The sequence below is a fragment of the Calonectris borealis genome, chromosome 2, assembly GCF_964195595.1.
Source record: "Calonectris borealis chromosome 2, bCalBor7.hap1.2, whole genome shotgun sequence".
Taxonomy (NCBI): Eukaryota; Metazoa; Chordata; class Aves; order Procellariiformes; family Procellariidae; genus Calonectris; species Calonectris borealis.
Window position 1 is genome coordinate 119098202 of NC_134313.1, and position 22021 is coordinate 119120222.

At 41.5% G+C, this 22021-nt stretch overlaps 1 protein-coding gene across 1 annotated transcript in view; it reads right to left on the reverse strand.

The window, feature by feature from the left end:
• The window catches only part of STAC (SH3 and cysteine rich domain), a 76658-nt gene that overhangs the window by 36523 nt on the left and 18114 nt on the right, over positions 1-22021 (reverse strand). The window contains exon 2 of the mRNA XM_075140738.1: positions 15359-15635. Within this exon, the coding sequence (XP_074996839.1) occupies positions 15359-15635 (277 nt within the window). The remainder of the gene's footprint in view (positions 1-15358; positions 15636-22021) is intronic.

Genomic DNA, 22021 nt, shown 5'->3' on the forward strand with positions numbered 1-22021 from the left:
ATGCCGCGCAGCTGGCTGCTGCTGCCCAAGCGCTCGCCCTCCTCCTTCCCCTGCTCTGCCTCAGTCGAGAGCTCTGGGTAGGTCAGAGAATGGCATTTTCTACGCAGGACTTCCACACTTTTAAAGTTAAAAATCTTGAGCCTACTTCCTCCAAATCATTAGGTTTGTAAGGATGAGCTGGGCATCCCTTTGCTTGCCCTTCCTTGGCCTTCAGCCTTCCCGGGTGCCTCCCGCCACCTTAGGAATTGCCCCCTTTCTCTGCCCTAATAGCTAGCACCCTCCTGCTTATTTTTCTTAACTGATGCTGAGACCCCATCACCTGCCCCAACTGACATCATGGAGAGGACAGAGGTGCAGATCCTCAGCTGTTCATCAGGCAAGCTATAGATCAAAACCTGAACCCAGATTTCCCCAGCCACCCTAGATGGCCGACCGCTGGAAGTCATTGCTGTCTGATGCCTGACTGATAATTCAAGTTGATGGACGCAGAGCTGCCAGGTGCGTTGACTGATACACAAATATTCACCTCACATAAAATTACCAGTACTATTAGCAATTCTCCCATTGCACTTTCCACTGCTAAATACAGGTCTGAATGGACTGTTCAAAAAAGTAATAAAAAGAGGACATAATAATTTTGTGGTCTGCTGTGTATTGTTCCTAACTGGCCCACAGATAAATGTATTATGGCAGCTCTTGGCATTGTCATTTTGATGATTCAAAAGGATCAATTTTCCTTTTTTAAGGAGATGAAATTGCACTTTACAGACACCCTTCTCTTCTGACCTGACTAGATAGCCTACACTCATTTGAACACTGTGGCAAAGGCACTCTATGCATGAATAATGAATAATGCATGAATAATCCTATGCAGACGCGTAGGATGAAAAAGTTCAAAACACACAGAGAGAACTAGGCAAAAATCTTATTTAGGCAATTTTTCATGAATAATGGCAGCATGGGATTGACTTCAAAGGTTTTAGTCTTTAGTAAGGGGTTTTCTTTGTGTTGTTTTTTTTTTTTTTACAGTTAAATCCGCCAGTTCAAAATGTGCAGAGTTGTGGGTAGGTTAAATCAGTAGCTCCTTGGAATGGGGATACATTGTACAGGGACATCCAACAACATGTGGGAGCGAGAAGAAGGAACCCCTCCATTTGGGACCAACCTGCCAGCTCTGGACCTGACACCTTTACTGGTTGGAGTGTCCCGTTCCCTTGAGTCCACCTTGTGTCAGTCTAAACCAGTGGGGAGAAGTTGGGACCTGTATATTTATGTTCTGTAGAATAGGACTTGATATCCAACCTGTCCTGTCAAATTAATAAATTTTAGATTATATGTCACTGAGAGGTGGGGGTTTGTTTGAGTGCCTACCCCACCCAATTTCCCTATAACAATTTCCAATATTTAAATAGCAAGAAAAGTTGCCTTGCATGTAGGCAGGCTACGAAACAGTGCATAAAATTAGAACTGACTTCCTAGTGACATAGTTTTCTTTAGAAACGACATGCTGAGAAAAAACTGAGGCAGTAATAGGCAGGTTTTTCTTCAAGGCTGTTACAGAGAAGAAAAATATCCCTGCTAAAATAAAGTCCTTTCTAACTTCATAGTTTTAAATCAATCATATCGGCAAGTGTAAATGCCTTTATTTCTCTTGCAAATCAACTCTGTAACTCCTTGACAAAGAAATTCCAGTGCTGCCAGACCTTTTATTCTGTGGTTCAGGAACAATGAGCCTTACTTAAAATGCAAATAGGCCTTTCCTGTCTTTTGATGCAAAAGTGATTCTCATTCTCAATGGCGATCAGAAGAGGATGAAACTCACTGCCCTGTGCTGAAAAATTTGGCCACAAGAGGTTTTTTTGCAATGCACTTTTCACATATTCAGCAGCTTTGCTATAAATGTCTGTCCCTGAAAGGAAATATCCACCTCCATACTTCTTAAAATACCATCTCAGGTTTTTGATCATCTAAATGTTAATTAAGATGTGGAACACCATGATAAATAAACTAACAGCTAACTATTATTGAAAGAAAAAGTCCCAGTCCTCTAAAATACAAAGACGATAAATCATATCTAACGTTCTTTGCTTTAAAAAACCTGACACTGATAGCTCAATACCTACTTTTCTAGACAATTTTCTAGTCAATTTTCTAGACTGCTGAGCCTGTGCTTGTAAATCTTTGCACCAGGTTGCTTTTCTGAAAAGGGAAATAGCTCAAAGAAGATAGGCATAGACTTGCCTATGGGAGGTGATGCTGAACTGCTCCAGAGATGATGATGGTACCAGAGCTGAACAGGACAAGGGAACATGGAGAAATTAAACCTGGTGTGGTGTCCCAAAGGAGGACAAGCAGAGATCAATGGCTGATCTTGGTCTCAGTAATATTAGTAAACATAGCGTATTCAGTAACTCCTCTTGAGACGAAGAAAGTCATATTTCAAACAACATCTCCATACTGGCAGGCCCAGGTTATTTGTACCTGTGCTCTTACATGTGTTGAAATGAAAAGCCATCCAGTTACAGCCTTTTTTTTGTGTTTTGAGATGCTTTGAAAAAGCAGTTGAATGTTGTAGGGCCACTTATATGTCCCGAAACCTTGATCTTTCAAGGGCCTTGTATCATTATAAAGGAGTTGGAAAATAGAAAAACATGCTGCGAAATGAAGAGCAGGGCTCTAGGCTTGCTGAAAATGTGGGAAAAGAGTTACGGAACAGAAGAACAGTCTGCCCTCAGCAAAGGGATTTAATATCCTCTCTGGTTTGCTAATGGATTTTTAACATTGCCTGTTGCTTACAGAGCTCCATCATCAATGGCTTGAAATGAGAGGCTGCTCTGTGCCAGAAGATTAGGACAATCAATTAGGACTATAAAAGGTTTCATTAAAAAAAAAACCCTGATATGTAAATAGCTGGTTGCTCTCTGGCCTTCTGCCTTTTCAAACTTACTGAGGTTTTTGGCTCCTTCCTCCTACAGCAAAAACACTCCCTCATCAGCGCAACCTCTCGGCGTTGTTCCTGGTCTTTGTTAGGACAGACTGACTGGCAGCGCCTGCAACGAGGGGCCTCGCACACGAAACGCTGACGTGTGACTTAACCGTGGCCACGATGCCTCTCCCTCCCTCTTTTGCCCATTTCAGAGTAGCTAGTGATGGAGCTGGAAAGTGGAGCAACAGAAGATAACTACACGTGTCTCCACCTAAAATCTAGTGCATGGTCAGGCTCTGGCTGCACACAGGCTTCTGCTCCAAAGCCATTTCTTTCCTCGGATCACACATCGCTGAGGACTTCATCAGAAGCTACAGGTGTAAGCGACAGCATGATTTGCTCAGACTAAAGATGATTCAGGGAACCACCGTAAGTAACTCGGCAGTTATACGAGTTTGGTGGGATCAGTTTTCAGGGAAGTTATTTTTACAGTTAGTCACAATGTGTTGCTTCTTTACAGAATTTTACAATCATATTTTATAATGAAGTGTTTCAGTTTCTTTTCCACAGCAGTTTTGAAAAGAAAAAATGAAATGGTAAATGTGGAAAAACATTCAAATGAAACCTTTCAACCCAAGTGCAAGTTTTTTTAAATTTCTTTTTTCCAGAAATAGTTACCGATTTCAGTGAAATCACACAAATTGGGCAGAAAAACACTTTTGTTTACTACTGCCATCTGCTCAAAGAGGCAGCCTTCATTGTTACAACCTGAGAGAATTTAGTACTTGCCACAGAGCAGTGCTGGCCTAAAGCACACCTACAAGTACACTTCCACGTGGCATCAATTATTGTTTAAATGAATAAGAAAAACTTCTGTCAAATGATTGTACAGAAGTTTCTGCAGCTTAGCAATGCAAAAAGAGTATTACCTGCCTGGGGGTCAATCAGGGGAGCAAAAAAGTATGGACATTAGGCTGAAATTTTGCTTTATTTCTAAATATTTAAATCATTAAACCAAAAATACCAAAAACCTGCTCTCTAAGATTTTGTCTAACAAGAGGAATAATTCAATGCATCACTCATAAAGTGTCCATGGTTAGAAAGTATTTGCATTATCTGAATTCCCCTCGATTCAAGTAGGAACAAGCCAAGCCAACTCAAGCCATAGCTTTTCTCATCTACACATGTGGTTTGCACCAGCATGACTATGTGGTTGCTTGTCTAAAAACCTTAATTAATGTTGACCATAATTGTGTTACCACTATTAGAGATAAAGAAACCCATAGGGGTAGCAATAGGCTTGGTAGCTACAACCGTCTGGCCTGTACAATGATATAACCTATAATAAAAGTCCAGCAAAATCCATCAGATAACCTTGTTTTTAGCAAAATGATTCCCAGTGCAACAGAAGCTGTTGGTGGGAATTCACTGAAGGCATGATTTGGAGGGGAGGAGAGGAAAAAAAAAAGCAGATCAATGTGTCGGAAGGCACTGGGACGTAGCTGGATCTCACTAACAGAGCTAGGTCAATACACATATTCAGATCTAGGAGCTGTCATAGGCAAAAAGTAGCTGAAATTGTGAACATGAACAGGCAGCAGATAACTGTGTGTATGTGCATGGGTGAATGTCTGAAACTGAACTCCTGAACTCTCAGACAGCAGCCTGCTACTTGCAAGCTGCAACCAGTATGGGCTGCTTGGAAAGCTTGGTAACACTTTGACTAAACAAAAGTGAATCATCCCAAACCCTCCAATTAATAAAAAGACAGGAGACCGACCCACTAGTTAAGAGGCTGATCATGCGCTGTTCTTATGCACATACGCTATTTAGACTGGAGGAACTGGGAGCTTAGTTTCCAGAAAGAAGATCTGGTGCCAAGAAATGGATTCCTGTAAGGAAGAAGTGGTCTCAGAAAGAAGAAGGGGGCCCAGAAAGAAGAAGGTGAAGATCCTGGCCTGGGGAGAGGTCTGGGAAATGGGAGAAGATGAGGAAGCCATGGACATCAATGCCAGGGGATGCCTAGGGACCTTGGCCTGAGACCAGTAACTGCAAGCAGCATCACAGCAGGAACCGACACGACTTTCTGCCCAGCCTTCCCAAGCCAGCAGCGACCTCCCTGCAGGGAAGGGGAGACCTAGGGAATGAAATGCTGGCAGGGAGGGAGGGAGTCAGTGAGTGAGTGTGAGAAAGAATAAGTAGGTTAAAAGCTGTAATGTCACTGATTCCTCAGTAAAACCTGGTATCCAGATCCTCTCCACATCGGCATTTACGCTGTCTCACCCTTGACAATAGCTCAGCATCATTTTTCATTCTTCGGTTAAGAAACAGCTTAAATTTCCAGATGGGGCATTTTGAAAGAGCATCTGTGAGAGACGCACCCAAACCCCATCAACGTCTTAAGTGTTGAATTTTCTGTTGCTCTTCAGAAAAATCTCTGTTTCAGCTAACAAAGAGTTTGTTGCCCTTGGAGAACACCACTAAGCAGTTCAGTCTGCCAGAGCGTGTCATCAGCTTGTTACGGAAAACAACTGCTCATCAGAGGCTATTGCTCATCTGCTGCTCTCCAAGGAAACCATCCCTTCTGGTGACATTTGAGACCTGTCATACTTGGTGGCTGTTTGTCCCATTGTGCTGGTTTTGGCTGGGATAAAGTTAATTTTCTTCGTAGTAGCTGGTATGGGGCTATGTTTCGGATTTGGGCTGGAAACAGTGTTGATAACACAGGGATGTTTTAACTATTGCGGAGCAGTGCTTACACAGAGTCAAGGCCTTTGCTGCTTGTCACACCGCCCCGCCAGCGAGGAGGCTGGGGGTGCACAAGAAGTTGGGAGGGGACACAGCTGGGACAGCTGACCCCAACTGACCAAAGGGATATTCCACACCGTATGACGTCATGCTCAGCAATAAAACTAGGAGGAAGGTTGGTGGGGGGCCGCTGCTCGGGGACTGGCTGGGCATCGGTCGGTTGGTGGTGAGCAATTGTTTTCATTTGCATAATTTATCTTTCTTGGGTTTTATTTCTCTCTGTTATTTTCATTTCATTACAATTTATTATTATTATTATTATTATTAATTATTTTATTTCTTTTAAATTATTAAACTGTTTTTATCTCAACTCACGAGTTTTCTCACTTCTACTCTTCCGGTTGTCTCCCCCATGACACTGAGTGGGGGGAGTGAGCGAGCGGCTGTGTGGGGCTCAGTTGCCGGCTGGGGTTAAACCACGACACCGATCCAGAGGTTAGTAATGGAAAATAGTCTTCCATGCTCAGCTGTGTTGAGGGACTAGATCTAGCAAAACAGACCACACACCTTGGTGTAACCTCTCCACATTTGCTAGCTGTAACAAACACTGCAAGACAGACAGCATCTCACCCTACAGCTGTAAACAGATGTGCAGATGAACCCCTGATGAAGCCAATATGCTGTGCCTGGGCTTACAGAGGAAGGCAAAGTGGTAGAACAAAATGAGGCTGCACATAGAAGCCTCTCATTTCAAGCCCATTGATGATGGAGCTCTGTAAGCAACCAGCAATGTTAAAAATTCATCCCCACGCTTCACAAAAAAAGACCTGGGGCAACACAAAGTCTGTCTGGAGAGTTTCATGTGCCACAGATCTTGGGATATGAAAGATTGCTACACTTCTGAGAGGTGCAGCTAGAAAAACAGGCAATATTAGCACTGCAAACACAAGATCCTTCATCAATACACCCAATCCTTATTTGGAGGGATCTTCCTGTGCATTAAATCTATAGCCTTTCTTTTACGATTGCTGAGGAAGCCAATCAGGAACATACTGACGATGAGGTTGTAGTTCACACTGGCTCAGGGATTATACCAGCCGTATGCCATTTCCTCTCTTGGCTGGGAAAATGGAATTGTTGCGGGGAGTGGGGGGAAGACATAGCCACCTTCCCCTCCCCTCCCCCCCCTTTCTTTCTTGCTTCCAACCCTTCTATTAAGCAGGAAATAACCTAGTGGTCAAAACAAAATATTTCAAGATTTTCAAGATCACTGCCTGCATGTTATAAAGGAAGCTAGAATGTAATCACAATTTTCAACTGCAGAGCATGTCTTCAGAATAAGACGACAGGGAGGGGATGCATGTGTGTGCAGCATCCTTCAGCATGTAAGATAAACTTATGTCAAAGAGGAAAAAAGTTATAGATCGTGTATACCAGGAAAGCTAAACTTTAGGCAGTTTAGAGAAGATAATTGCTGAAGTTGCATTTACTTGTATTCATATTACTGAAGCAGAAAGAGCATGCAATGCTCCATGTGAGCCACAAGGATCATTGCTCTCTGAAACATCCTTCTATATTAAGGACAGCAACAAGCAACTGTGGGTAGGCATTTTACTCTACATGATGGCAATGCTCTATTTCTTGCAAAAGCATTTCTGCTAATTGCCTCGTTTTATGGCTTCTGCAACTCATAGTAAGGTGAAGCTCCTAATAATTTCCCTTCTAGATGATGCTTTTGTCAGTTATGTGGCAATGTAATTATCCGCATAACAGTGATACTCTGGTAGACAAAGACTAAGTAGAAAAACAATGTTTTTACTGGAAGGTCAGCTTCAAAGAAGATGCATTTAATTTGCTTCTCTGACAACACCCAATGTCCCATATGAGCTCAGGAAAAGTACATGGCAGGAAATAAAAAAACAAAGCTTGTGTTCTGCTTCATGCCTGGGATGGGTCTTTAACAAACCTTAAGCTTACCATTAGATTCTTCACTAGGGCTGATCTCAGGAGCAATGGCCACTACTGAGTAGGGTGTTTGGTATTTTTCAATGTAGTTTTTGGTCAAAAATCATCTTGGCTAACATCATGTTAAAATACTGATTGAAGATGTGCTGGAAATTTTTATTGTTTTCCATCTAATTAGGCAGCAAATGTTGGTCAACATCTTTAAAGTCTCTTTTCACTGAGGATTAACTGCAGTTTCATATTAATAGCAATTTCCCCCAAATTACAATGAGCTTGAAAATTATCTAGTAACAAATGTGAAACATGCCTGATGCTGTTCAAGGACAAATTAGAATTTAAAATATATTTCTACCCTCTTTTCTCAGCTAAGCAGTTCCTGATTATCCAATTTACTGATAACATTCTTGCCTCATCTCAGAGGAGGAAGCCCTCCCAGAGGATAAACAGACTAAATACTTGCTTTTCAATATTTGCTTTAAGGTATGTTTAACTCTTTATTACCAAAGAAAAATATTAATTTAATGCAGGGAGAAGGTGTGGTCCTCTGTAGCCACTTTACAAATGTGGGTATGTATGAATTGGGTACTTTTTGTCATGCTTATTAAAAATAGGAGACATACTGCTGGAATACACCTATACTGCATATACCATATGTATTTCTACCTCTTTCCATCTGTTCATCCCCACTTTATATATTTTAATAGACAAACTATACACTTTCTGGAAATTTTGCAGAGTTCAGATGACATTATCTATACCTGACTGGTCTATAACTAACAGTTAATTGCATACTGTACAGTTTGATTAACTTCAATTTTTCCAGAAGGCTTTTGTTAGCTCTTCTTAACAGGGCTCCTCTCAAAAGTGGGAAGGTCTACGCTTATGGAGAGTTATTAACTCAAGAAAGAAATCATAGGAGAAGCCAGGTTCAATTTCAAGATAGTAGATATGTTAGAATTATTATTTTGCATGATTTTTTTGCACACATGTGTTAAAAATACGATGTTTTTGTTTGCCCTAAATGCCAGCACAGCAGGTCAGAGAGGACTGAAGTAATTCTCACTCACACCAATTCTCAAAAGTGCTGGAAGATTTAGGTGCCCAGAGCCATTCAACATCAATTGGAGCGAGAACCTAAGTCTCCTAAATCCAGGAGTGGATTTACTGGAGGGAAGGAGGAGGGAGAGATAGGGACTTTAGGCCATTTAATAACATATGGGATGGCACCTGGTACCAGTCACGGACAAGGTTACACAACTGCCCCTCTTCCTCACAATCAAAACCAAAGGAGGTTGGATTCAGCTGCTTTTGAAAACCTCTTTTCATAGGGAAACTCTTTGCCCTCTTGCATTAATAATAAAAAAGATTCATAGAATCATAGAATAGTTTGGATTAGAAAAGACCTTTAAAGGTCATCTAGTCCAACACCCCTGCCATGGGCAGGGACATCTTCAACTAGATCAGGTTGCTGAGAGCCCCCTCCAACCTGACCTTGAATGTTTCCAGGGATGGGGCATCTACCGCCTCTCTGGGCAACCTGTTCCAGTGTTTCACCACCCTCATTGTAAAAAATCTCTGTCTTATATCTAGCCTAAATCTACCCTCTTTTCGTTTAAAACCATTCCCCCTTGTTGCAACAGGCCCTGCTAAAAAGTTTGCCGCCATCTTTCTCATAAGCCCTCTTATTCACACATACACACACACACACACACACAATTTTATACTCTAATAGTCTATCATTTGGAAAATAGATCTGGGAAGGCTCAGCTGTGACTGCACAAGCCCATTGGTGAGGTGGACATGAAGCCGCCTCCACAAGCTGCTCCAGGGGCATCTCCTCCTTACTGGCAGCTCTTTACCCTTCTCTACAGCGGACAACAACCATGCTGATGCAGTGGCAACACGAATCTCTTCCCCCAAGGTCATCTGGGCTGGGAGATGCTAGAGAGACAGGGAAGAGTGGAGGGCAGGATGAAAACTGAATGAATAACATTATTTTTTCCTCTATCCTGCAAGAAAAGCCTCAGTAAACAAAAATGCCTTTTTTTTTTTTTTTTAAGGGCTTTGGAGGAGTCCTCCAAACTACCACAGCCTCGGAAACACAGCTTCAGTTACAGTCCTGCTTCCCAACAGTACTTCTACTTTGTCTAGCTGCCAAGCAGTGGTGAACAACCTGTCACTGTTTATCGCATTCCTGTCCACCTGGATAATGCTGAATAAAGGTAGGCTTGGATCAAACCAGAATGCCTACTTAAATGGAGTGAGACAGCAAGCTTAAAAAAAGTCAAGAACATTCTTTATGAGGGAGCTGATCCGACTGGAGGCAGAAAGCACTGTGTCATAGTTCCTGTGAAATTTTGCTATATTTAATAAACAACCACATAAATTATAGTTATATAAACACTTCCTCAACTATGGGGTTTTTCCATTACTTATTAGTCGCAGTTACTGATAGTTTAAAAGAAGAGATTTAGATGTAGCGACTAACAAAAATGGAGGACCATAGCTCCAATCCAGAGCTCTTTCTTTCCTTCATTCCTCTGTTTGAAAAGCTGGGCCAATTTACCAACTTTGAGCTTAGCTTTATGGAAGATGTTGCATTACAGCTCTGGGGATAAAAGTGGTTGAAAGTTCTAGTAGCCACAGTAGCACAGTGAAATAAAGAAATACAGGCTGCTTTTAAAAGATGTGGCCAGAAAGAATTATTCATGGCACTTTGTTGGTTGTTTGAAACCCCAGAATGACGGACTAAACCAGAACAGACGGAGGTAGGAGTGAGTCAATACTGAAGGGACAGCACAATTTCACTGCTTAAGCACTGTTGATTAGTAGACTGGAAGTAAACTGTGGTAGGGGTTTACTATTGGTTTAATCTTTTTGCTTGCTTGTTTGTTTTCTACAGGTTTCTCTGGCTGAAACCTAGTTAGTTCCCTGAGAAGGCAGGTACTGAGTTATTTACCTCCAGAGCTGCAAAGGTCTGGAGAACCTGCATCCAAACCAGAAACTCGATTACCCTGAGACCAACTATAAATGCATATATCTCAGGTATCTGAGCCAGCGATGCCATGATCCAGAAGGAAGTGGTTTTGACTATTATTGGACATTGCAGACCACAATTTTGTTTGGTCTTTCTGAAAGTTTGTGGCCCTCTAGCATGTCTTTCCAGGCAAAGACAGCCCAACAGGTATGTCAATACAACAGGTCGTTGGTCAAAATTTTGTGACAGAGTTAAGGTTAAGCATGGAATGCAACTGCTAAGTACACTTTTGAAATACAAAGAAACGTACAATGATGTTGTTATAAATGAGCAGCTATTTCTTTAAAACACAGCTTTAAAGGATTGACTTTAAAGTCAGCTATTTTTAAAAGCAAAGTGGCTTACTTTTTTGCTACACTACTTATATTTGACTTAGATGGGAATACATTAATTGCATGTAATATGCTTGGAATGTGTGGAAAATAACATTTTTTCCATGTGAGTCAGCACAGGAAATGAACTCCAAATGAGTAAAATGTTGAGAAGTCTACAGATGGAGTTTTTTTTAAAATACACAATGTTTTTCAAGAGTAGAGTACTGACATCATGTTTTCTTCAAGAGTAAAGTATCACAGAGATGACTGATGACACATCAGAGAAGCAAGAACTTGCTTCTGATCAGCATAGTTTAAGACTCTAATCTGATGCAACATTAATTTAATAGTTTCTATCTTTGCTCGTGCCAGGCAGTTTTGCCTCCCCTTATTGGACATTGCCAAAGCTTACCACATTCTTGGTAAACACAGAAAGTGGTAGATAACACGAAGCAAACTCAGAGGTGTTCTGACTTGATTTTCTTTTCACAGTGATATAAAATAAACAAACCAGTGTCTTCTAAATAATGATCTAGCGATACCTTCCACAAGATAGTCTGATTTTCAAAATTTTCCCTTGCCGGGGTTAGATATTAGAATAGTAATAAATACTACTAGTAAGAACAGCAAATGAACAGGTTTCTAAGAGTCATACTGTGAGCGGATGTTCATGGGTGGATATATTTGTAAATATATGAAATATATAGGAAATATGTAATGCACCATGGAGCTGAATCCTTAGTCCTAAACTAACCAATGCTTGGAGCTCACAGCTGCAGTGAGCAGCAGAAAGGAGCACAGAGTCTGCTCCAACATACTATTGATTTGCTCTGAAATTATGTGAATTATTACTGTTGACTTCAGTATTGGAACCGATGATTGTATTGGAGTATTTGATGCTGCAAGAAGGCCCCATTAATGTAAAATGGATCCTCCATGCACTCCTCAGAGCTCCCTTGAATCTGAAATTTTCTCCCTTAATTCATTTGGCAGAAAACTACTGCTTCTATTTCAAATTTTCCTTCTGTATACTGAGCTGGAACTTTAGGTCCAGTCTAGTACAGTTAGTAGGAACACTTTGACTCCTGTCTTTGGTGTGAGGTATGAAGCACACTATTAATACTGTTTTTTCCTTTTTGAAGTTGAACCAATAAACAGAGTTTCTTTTGAATATGTTGCATTGCACTCTAGGACGCATAAAAAGCATTTGCATGAGTAAGTTTGCATTATACTGATCCTAGTAAACATCTTCCTCTGAATGCTGAAACCAATTACACGTATTTGGCCTTTATCTTATGACTGTACTTCTGTCAAATGAACAAACAGGCACACGTGCTGCATCCCAAAGACAACATTTGGCTTATAGTGCCTAACAATCAACAAGAGATGATGCACATATTTTTTGTAGGAAGATAATGTTTCACGTTCCTTTGCTTTAATTTTGCTGTGAAAAGAGCAGCATGGGGAGCCTGCTGCCTCTGCTTCGAGTGTCCTGTTTGCTCTGAAGCTACAGACAGATTCTGCCATGCTAGTGAGACTAAAGTGCGTACTGCACGCTCATGCTATGCACAGTTCATCATGCTGCCCTGTATCAAACAGAGCTGCTTAGTTCATAGATCAGAGAGCCATTTGAGGTGAACCTGGAATCATTCTTGGTGGCAAAATTGAAACCATCTAAAGTCAAGCCGGGATTTTCCTGGACTCTTTCCCCCAGTCTTCAAAACATGTATCTGTCTTTGCCTTTATTCTCATCAATAAGGAATTTAAAGCCATAGACTCGTCACCCTCAAATGTCACTGCTCGTGAAAAATGCAAATAGAGAGAACAAATAGGCTCCATGTTGCAAGTGTAAATTCAGAGTCCCTGCACAGAAGTGAATTTTTTTCAGTCTGCCTTTGGGAGCAGACTTGACACGATTTCCTGAAAAGCTGTCTGTTTTGCTTCACCGTCCCCATAACCAACAGTTGCACAACTTATATGGATTAATTGAGCTGCAAACAGTAACATCCAGATCTCCCATACTGCTTAAAACACAATACAGTGAAACCAGGCATGACTGCAATAAGGATCAAAGGGAGAGGATTACAGGAATAGAGTAGACGTCTGCCTATGAGAATCAGGGCATCTAGACTCTAAGGCATTACAAGGTGAAACTCTTAACATCTTTTCTGCCATACCTCCAAGCAAAGATGTGCTGGAGGAGGTCAGAGCAATTCACTTGACTCAGCCTGCCACCAGACAAAATAGGTCGCATTAACTTCTTCAGCAATTATGAAAGGCTTCTTTCACTAATAGTGGCTAAGATACAGAACAGAAAAGGGAAGCCCTCAGAAGATAGGAAAAGTTCAGAAGGCAGGTGGGGTTAAAGCTGATGTTTTGAAGCTTACAGCTATGCTTCAGGACTTTCCTGTCCCAGGCGGGACACAGATTGCCCAGCAAAGGAGAAGGGCACGAGTGTTTATGAACTGGAGTTATTCCCTGCAAAGTTTGCTGCCAGTAATAATCCCTCTTGAGCAGCAGTGTTTTGAAACAGTATTACTGAGCCGTGCAGATACTAGCCTCCATACAACTTCATGAGAAGCTGCCAGAAATGCAAAGGACTTATATTTGCAGTGTATATTTGTGAAACCAAGCTTTGATAGAACATCTATCCACATTACAGAAGGAGACAAGTTCTGGGCCTGCTTCCATACATAAAGGTATTTCAACTAACTGCCTATCTTCCAGACTTCTTTTCAATCTCTGAACTATGAACTTCCCTGATATCGATGCTTTACTCCTCCCTTTGACTTGTTCTTCCCCTTAAAGTAGGAAAAAACTTAAAAGACTGGAAAATAATATTGCAAATCTGGGGTCAAAACTCCTCTGCTTCCCTGGATTCAGTAGAGCTGTGGTGCAGAGAGGATGAAATCAGGCCTCATGCGTTTAATTCTTCATTTTATGGAAGCAGGATTGTCTGGCATCAGATTTAATGTTCTGCAGATAGCTGCCTTTTCCAAAGAACACGGGTTCCCCATACAAGTAGGGGACACTGAGCACTCTCATGTGCAAAAGGGGGTACCATTCTCTGAAAAAGGTTGAGCAATCCTATCAGCATCTTTCAAGAACTTACCATACTGTTATCTGAAAGGCAGTGACTTCCATGCCAAGGGACATGAGTTTCTTACAGTAAGCTAGACAAATTACAGGCAATAGTTTGTACTCAAAGACCTGCACTACTTCTACATAAAGCTAAACCAGTGTTTCACTCCTTGTCCTGCCTAAAAACCTGGGAATTGTGTCACTCACTTTCACACTAGTACACTGCCACTGAATTTATTCCTGGGACAACTAGATGATAAGTAGCAAGAAGACCAAATCATGTGCAGAACAAGCTAGCCGCAACGACGTGAATTTCGAGGACCAGACTTCTGAATAGCAATTCCTACAGCTTCCCACAGTGGTGACCATGCACCTGCCACCATTTCTTTCCCGACCTCTCCTTGCACAGCCCCATGGATAATCCGCAGCATGAAAGCTGGCTTTTTAGGCCTTCCACACTGCACTGAAAATTACCTTACAAGAAGGGCTCAGTATGGCGTTGTTCTCTGCACACTGGAGAGAATAAATGATTAGCTCTGTCCTCTATGCCTGTCTGTCAGTCAGTCCCTGGCAGTAACCCATGGACAGTTTCCAAGAGAAGACAGGGCTATCTTTCAAAGGTATAAATTTTGTGTGAGGTTTTGTGAGTACCAGGGATCAGGCAGAAAAATCCCAAGAAAGTCTGCAGTGTGAATTCAGCTGTTACTTGTTCTGTTGACCTGTTCTCCCAAAACACGTGTCCTAGACAGCCAACAGGCACACACAAGCAGCTCGGAGCCTACCGCCCAGCAGATGCTACTTCTTGCCCAGTTATCACTTAGGAGAGATGCGAGGCAGCTGGAGGAGGTAGGAATGGTTACCACAGTGAATGGGAACTGGGGGCACCACAGGGTGTGGGGGCAGACACAAGGAGCAAGAGAGTCAGAATTACTGCTGTGGAAAAGAGTAAGGATAGCGGACACAAATTTGCAAGACGGATTTCTGCTGTTTCTAGTGTAACATACAACAGAGTTTGTGCTTGGTGCTCAGTATAACCTGAACAAGAGAAGAATTTGACTCTAGCTGAAACCCTTACCTGTGATTTGTGATAACAGTGTGTCTACAAGGCAAGAGATCTGTCAACAAATACAGAACTTGTATTAGCCTGTGGCAGATGTGACATAAGTCCAGATCCTTTTTGCATTAATATTTTCAAGTAGACATCTGGGCTCACATAAGTTATGGAAAGGTCATCCTGCATGTTCTAGCGTGGACACCCACACAGATTTTTAAAAAATGGTTTCTTACCAACAATCATGTGGTTGCAGACATCGCAGAAGGTGGGTTTTTTGAAGATGTGCTCCTGGAAGATGTGAGCCTTGTTGTTTTCTGGCAGCTGCTGGGCTCTGGTGGGAGAGGATGCCTGGCTCTCTGAGCTGGGGAGCTGCCCAGTGCTTGTGCTCACCTCAGGCATCAAGTCTACTTGCAGTTTCACATCGCTATTAGTCCTCTGGAAGAAATTGTCCGCACTTTTACTCCGCAAGCTTTTGGTCTTGAAGGAGAGTGATCGTTTCAGTTTCTGCAGCTGCAACAAATAAGCCAGTTACAATTACTGCCTTTTCCTCTTCAACAGTAAGGCAAGGCTCCTGGTTTTGAGGTGTGCTGTTGCCAAGTGAACCTGGGAGCCACTGGCAGACCTTGAACCACCTGAACAATAGAATTGACTTTAGAATTTAACCAGCAATTTCAGAGCAAAGGAAACAGATCCCAATCAGAAAATAAACTACTCTACATATGCTTTCTGATAGACAATAAACTTGATAGCCCTTACAAATGCTTGTATTTGTCTTTTCTTTCAGGTATGACAGCAAAGAGGTGCTGCAGAGAGTTGTACACATTGGAGAATATATCCTTTGTATTCAAGCATGAGAGAACTTAGAGTATTATTCATCCTCACATGGTCCTTAAGCAGCCTGTAAAGCCATTTCAGGAACAGCTGTTAAATGGCATTACAGGGGGAGTGAATTCAGTAAATATATTTGATACACTTAATTTTCTTGAATTTGGCAGAAAAAGAGATTATATGCAGTTTGACTGAGAAATTCTTGTTTTCTTTTATTTTTTTAAAGGAAAGAAGACTAAGGAGCAGTAACAGTATAATTAACTAGCCAATTGATAGTTAATGCATTAATTAATTAATACTAGTTAACACACATTCACATATATTCTTGTATATTGTATTGTGTATTGATTGTCAGACTACTAAGCACCACAATAAGACATTATTAACTTACATTTGTTAACTCAAACCCTTTACCTGTAAACTGTCCTGTACCTTATCAGAGGTCCTCTCACCCTTCGCCCCCCAGATTTTATATAAGGCTGAGAAAGGCACTAGGTGAGGCACAGAAGCTATCAGGATATCAGCTACACAAATTTGTGGGTTTGTCAACTCCGATGGCCCAGAAGTAGAGCCCGGGTAAAAGGAAAGCCAGCTCTGTGTCCACTTCATGTTTGCTGTCTCTGAAGTGTAATACCGCTGTATTACCTTTCACTCAGCATTATTCCAACCACTGCAAAATCATTTCAATCACTGCTGCAATTCTCTGGGCGAATGTGATGTAACAACTGAAATTTTCCATGCCGCTCAGGCTGTCTGTGGTAACCGGCAGGAATGGTTTGTATTAGAAACTGTTTATGTTAGAAGCAATGATGATCAGGAATCATAATTCACAGTAATATAAAGGGAAGGAGTTCACATACTTTCCCAAAAAAGCATGGCACTGGTCTGTCACACTGACTAAGTGGTTTCAGAGTACTTGCTCTCCCCAGCTTCTACCCCTGATCCACTCATTTTCTTTATGATGTAGCTGAAAGCACACTGTCAGAGAGGAGCCTCAAGGCGTCCCGGGGGGAAGCCCCTCTTCTACCTTCAGACACAGGCAGCTTGTTCTTGGAGAAGGGAGACACTCCAGCGCTCTTCCCCACGTTTCACAACAAACTCCCGGAGTCCAAGGAACAGGCAAAGAGCTGCCATTGCCTCCAGTTAACAGTGTTTGGGCTTGCCACATGGAAGCAAACTGCATTCTGCTCCCTGAGCTGTTTCTCCACAGTGATTTTGGGAGTAGAGAGGGCTCAGAGCCAGGGGCCCGTCCCACATGCACCACTCCTACCCACAACTCTCTCTAGGTTCACGGGAGGAGCCCTGGATCCAAATGAAGGAAATACTCACCTGTTTGCAAGAAACTCTCAGTCTCTGGGGGAATGTGTGAATAAGAGCAATTAAGTCATTAAATGCCAACTACGAGATAAGAGCAGTTTCTGGTTTCTGAAGTTCTTTCAGCTGAAGCCTAAGTCATGGACTAGCTGAGCCCCAAACTCACTGTCCAACAGCACCAACAAAATGTGAGACCTTCCCTCTTCTGCTTGGATATTAAGTCACCGGCTCCTGAAATCACTGAGGTTACTCAGTACTGAGATTACTTCATCTCCCCAGTGACAGCCAGGAACTCAGCAATAATTCACCCCCTTGCTCCTGAAATGCTTCTCACTGAAGTCAGACCTAATTAGTGTAGCAAAACACAGAGAATTACAACACCACAAAGTGACTGAAATGGCATTCATTATTGATTTGCCATCCATTTCTACAGTGTCACATGAAGTTAATTAAATTTCAAAACGCTGCTTCTGCCACAGAAAGACGACTAAGCTGAGCAACACGGTTTTACCATGAAACAAGTGTCCTGCTAGTTTGGACAATGCATGCAGTATCTTTTAAGGAGCTCTGCATTTACTATCCTTATCCTGTTCTCTTGTGCACAGTCATTTGCCAGTCAAGGGATGTACCAGCAACCTTTCCTCCCCCAGGCAGAAAAGTCAACAGTTTTCCAAAGAGGGGTAGTCCAGCATTCAGGCTACGCATGTCCAAACACATGCATACACACTAAGGTAAGCATGCAACTGTGCACACTCCATGCATCTCCAACTACAATGTTCCAAGCAGGACACATATTCAAGAATGAGTTGACCAAGTTACATTCACAGATTTGGCAGGCATCTCTGCACAAGCTAATAGTCCTCTCTGAAATTCCCTGAGCACTGTCCTGTGTTAATGTTGTTAAATAATTTCCAGACAAGGTGGGCATCCTTGTTGTTATCCAAATGCAGATTTCATACTCATTTGCATTCAGGCTGGAAGACACCTATGTGTTTGGCTTGAATACCTAAAACACCAATGGAAGTCTGCAGCTATTATATCCCAAATAGGTTGTATGTGTACAGGAGTATACAAAAATGCAGAACATAGGCAATGCTTAGCATTTTGCACAGCTAATTACACACTTTACTCCGTACTGTTAAAAAGTACCTCTCAGATCAGGGTGTTTTACACCCATCTTGCATAAGTGAGAGTATACAGGGCGATAGAAGATTGACATCAGCTTTTAAAATTTGATCCAACTTTCCTTTCTTATACTAGGCCCACGAGAGAATTTGAAATAGGGTACTGGTATGTGATTGTTTACTCAGGAAAAGTTGGCCCAAGCAAGCCCAAGGGTAGGTCATTGTACAAATAGTACAAATTGTAAAAACATAAAAGCTTAAGTGATTATTCTGCTGCAGTCAAGTGAGCATCACTTCCCTTACTTAAATATCACCATCTCTTCATTTTGAAGATTGCTATGGCCCAGCCCTGTTCTTTTATTGGAAGATTTCAAATGTAATTAAATACAGGCATGTAATATATGCCTGATTTTGATCTGCCATAAACTGGTTTAATGCACTTGTGATGCCACTGGCTTCTAATAGAGCTGCTGTAGCATTCATCCAAAGCAGGCATCAGCTCTGTCAATAGAGAGGAAAGTATGCTAATTTTACTATTCATCATTTATTTCTGCAGGGTTAATGAGTCCAAAGTTAAATCTTAGGAAGAAACAATACTGAACTTTGGAAAAACCTGCGACTAGGGTTGTTCTGCACTCGAAACTTACTTCAACACTTTAGTGAAAAATCATATATTGGGACTGAAAAAAACCCTACACCGAGCACAAAAAGGCTTTAAGAAACATATTTGAGATAAATCTCCTAAGCCTTTCACATTTTCTCCTCTGCAAGGAAGGCTACAAATTAGCTTTCTTTTAAATAAAAATGAAAATTAAATTCCCACAAACTCAAGTGTTTTTCTAGACTCGTGATAGCATCATGAGACTTCACAACATTGACACTTCAGAAACATGAACCCTTGATATCAAATCCAGGATGTTCCTGTGGTTTGAAATTAGAGTAGGAGAAAAAAGTTTCTCTCTAGTTAAAAGCATTTTATCAGTCACACAGACTCTCAGTGACTGCACATACTAACCCTGCAGGCAAGGTAGAGATAAGTGCAATAGCTAAACTTCAGAGCTTGAGTAACCTTTTTTTTTTCAGTATCTTCCAGCACAATCTCCATCTTCCTCAGTTACTGAATGTTCAAGTTTCAAGGGATCAGGAAGCTCTGAGGAACCACAGCTTATCAGCACCTCCTCTGTTCCTAATTCTGCTGTACTACAACTTTTTAGCTGCTATAACCAGAAAAGATGAGGCAGCAAAAGGACAGATATTGAAATCCATTCATAGTGTTAACTAGGTGCCACTGCTTTTGATGTGAATGGGAATTGCACCTGCTTTCACTAAGACTTTACTTGACTTAAGCATTGGAAGCACACAACTCTTTTCTACAATTATCGTTTAAGAACTTCCCATGGAAGTCAGGAAGATATCGGTGATTTGAGCCGTTTTATAATCCCTAGCTTTGCAATTACAAAAGATAATTGTCCGTCCTGCAACGAGTAATTTATTCAGGCTCGTAGCTGCTCCCTGATACCTAGAAACTCTTTTTCCCTTGCCCCTTCAGCTCGCCTACATCAGCAGTCAGCGTGGCTCAGTAGGAGCGGATCTGGAGAATGAAACAGAGTCTGTTGAGGACCCAGCACACACGCCTTAGCATTTCAGGGCACAGAGTACCCTGAACCAGACCAGCCTGTTAGTCCTGCAGTGCATTAGGTGCACACCTGGAGCACAAGCAAACACCCAAGTGATGCAGCCTGTGCTTTATGCACCACAACAAGGACCAAAGTGGGGTGAACAGCAACAACTGAGAGATTTGCTTTGAAACCACACTCCCAAATCAAACTAAAATGCTAAGATAGGTATCCCCTATGCCATCACCATTTCTCTAGCACAACTTCTTCATCATACCCTCTCAAAGTTCAGGGACAGCCTCATTTCCTCCACATCCTACACACAAATGCTTCATTCTCCTTCCTGAAGCTCCCTCCTTAGTGATGTCAGTGTGCATGGTGGTTACTAGGAGGACAAACTGTTTATTATGTTATATTACATTACATTACATTAGTTTGCTTGGGCCATCAGCTTTGGCATTCAGAGTAACCCTCATGGAGTCTGCCCACATCAGCTTATTTCCCAACATGCTTGCTCTTGTTCCCTTCTCAGCCACCGCTAACCATCCTTGCCAGGAGCAGAGGCTCCTGTGCAGTGTGGGGCCAACAGGGAGATGATTTTTATACATTTCCACTCCCAACTATCTTCCAGGACAAATGAACAAATGAACCAGGCTTATCAACTGTACTTTAGTGACAGACCATATAACCAAGCCCTCATTTTCAGACATCAGCTGTCTGCTGTACTGCTACTGTGCTAGCAATAAAAAAAAGATATTGCTTGCTCTTCTCTATCCCTTTCTTTACATAGTGTTAACAATATCATTAGATGGACCACAAGTAATACAGGGTATTAACAGAGTTGGAATGAGCCATCAAGCCAGTTTGATTTCTGCAATTCTTATAAAATGAAGCTGTTTTGTTTAGCTATGCAGACTAAAAATGCTCTGTCAGCAGATTTCTCTCTGCTGTGAGATAAACATGCACCTTCTGTAAGGAACCATTTCTTCTTCCTTTCAGCTTCTTAGAGCGAGTTTTCAAATTATTTGACTCTCACATTGTTATAAAAGAAGGACTTAAATGCATAGGGCCCAGATGATGTTGTGTAGATTCACTAGAGAGCATGTCAGGTACATGGGATATTACCAAAAGGGACTCAGATCAAAAGCCTTTCAAGTAAGGGAAAGAACAAAAGTCTTGATGAATGGCATCTATTCTACTGAGTACGGTCCATTTTCTGGGTCAAGGAGCATTCAATTTGTATTAGCAACCCTCAGAACATACTTCAGATGCTAACTAGATTTGTCGAAGGACTGGATGTTACCAGGGTGTAAGCTAGCCTGGCGGCATTACTGGGCTTCAGCTAGCTATGCTGGTTAAAAGCAAACAAGTAACCAGCTAAAACAGAAGTGCTTACTTTTTGTGAGCATGAAGGCTAATGATTTTCTTCTTAAAATTGAGGGATATAAAAGTAAGTGATTTTTGAGCACAGACAAGGGTGGGTTTTCTTCTGGATTTGATTTGAAAATGCACTGCCTTGGCATTTTAATGAGCAAAAATAAGATTATGACATGCCCAAAGCCAGTATGCAATTTCATAAATAATATGTGTGTTTGCCTGCTGATGAGAGAAGTACCATGTCTTATAACATTAACAAGACAAAAGGATATTTCAAACACTTAAGGGGTTGGTATTGTTTATTGGCAAAGCATCCGTGATAAAATTTTTGAGCAAAGCTGATTCCTTTTCTACCTTCTTCTTTCTAAATAATAAATAGTACGAATACTCTACTAGTACAAATTGAATTAGCTAAACTGACTTCAGTTGTAGCTGATTTATACAGTCTGAGAATCTGGCCCTATCATGTATTTGTGTCTGCCCTAACCAGCTTTCTTGGAAGCTGTATCCTTTTAATCCACTACAGACAAAGAGGGAGTATTCGTTATTGCAGAATCTGCTACGTATTATATTTGTGTATTTTCCCAAACAGATTGCATAGCTGGCATTAGAACAGATATGTTTGTTATTATTGTAA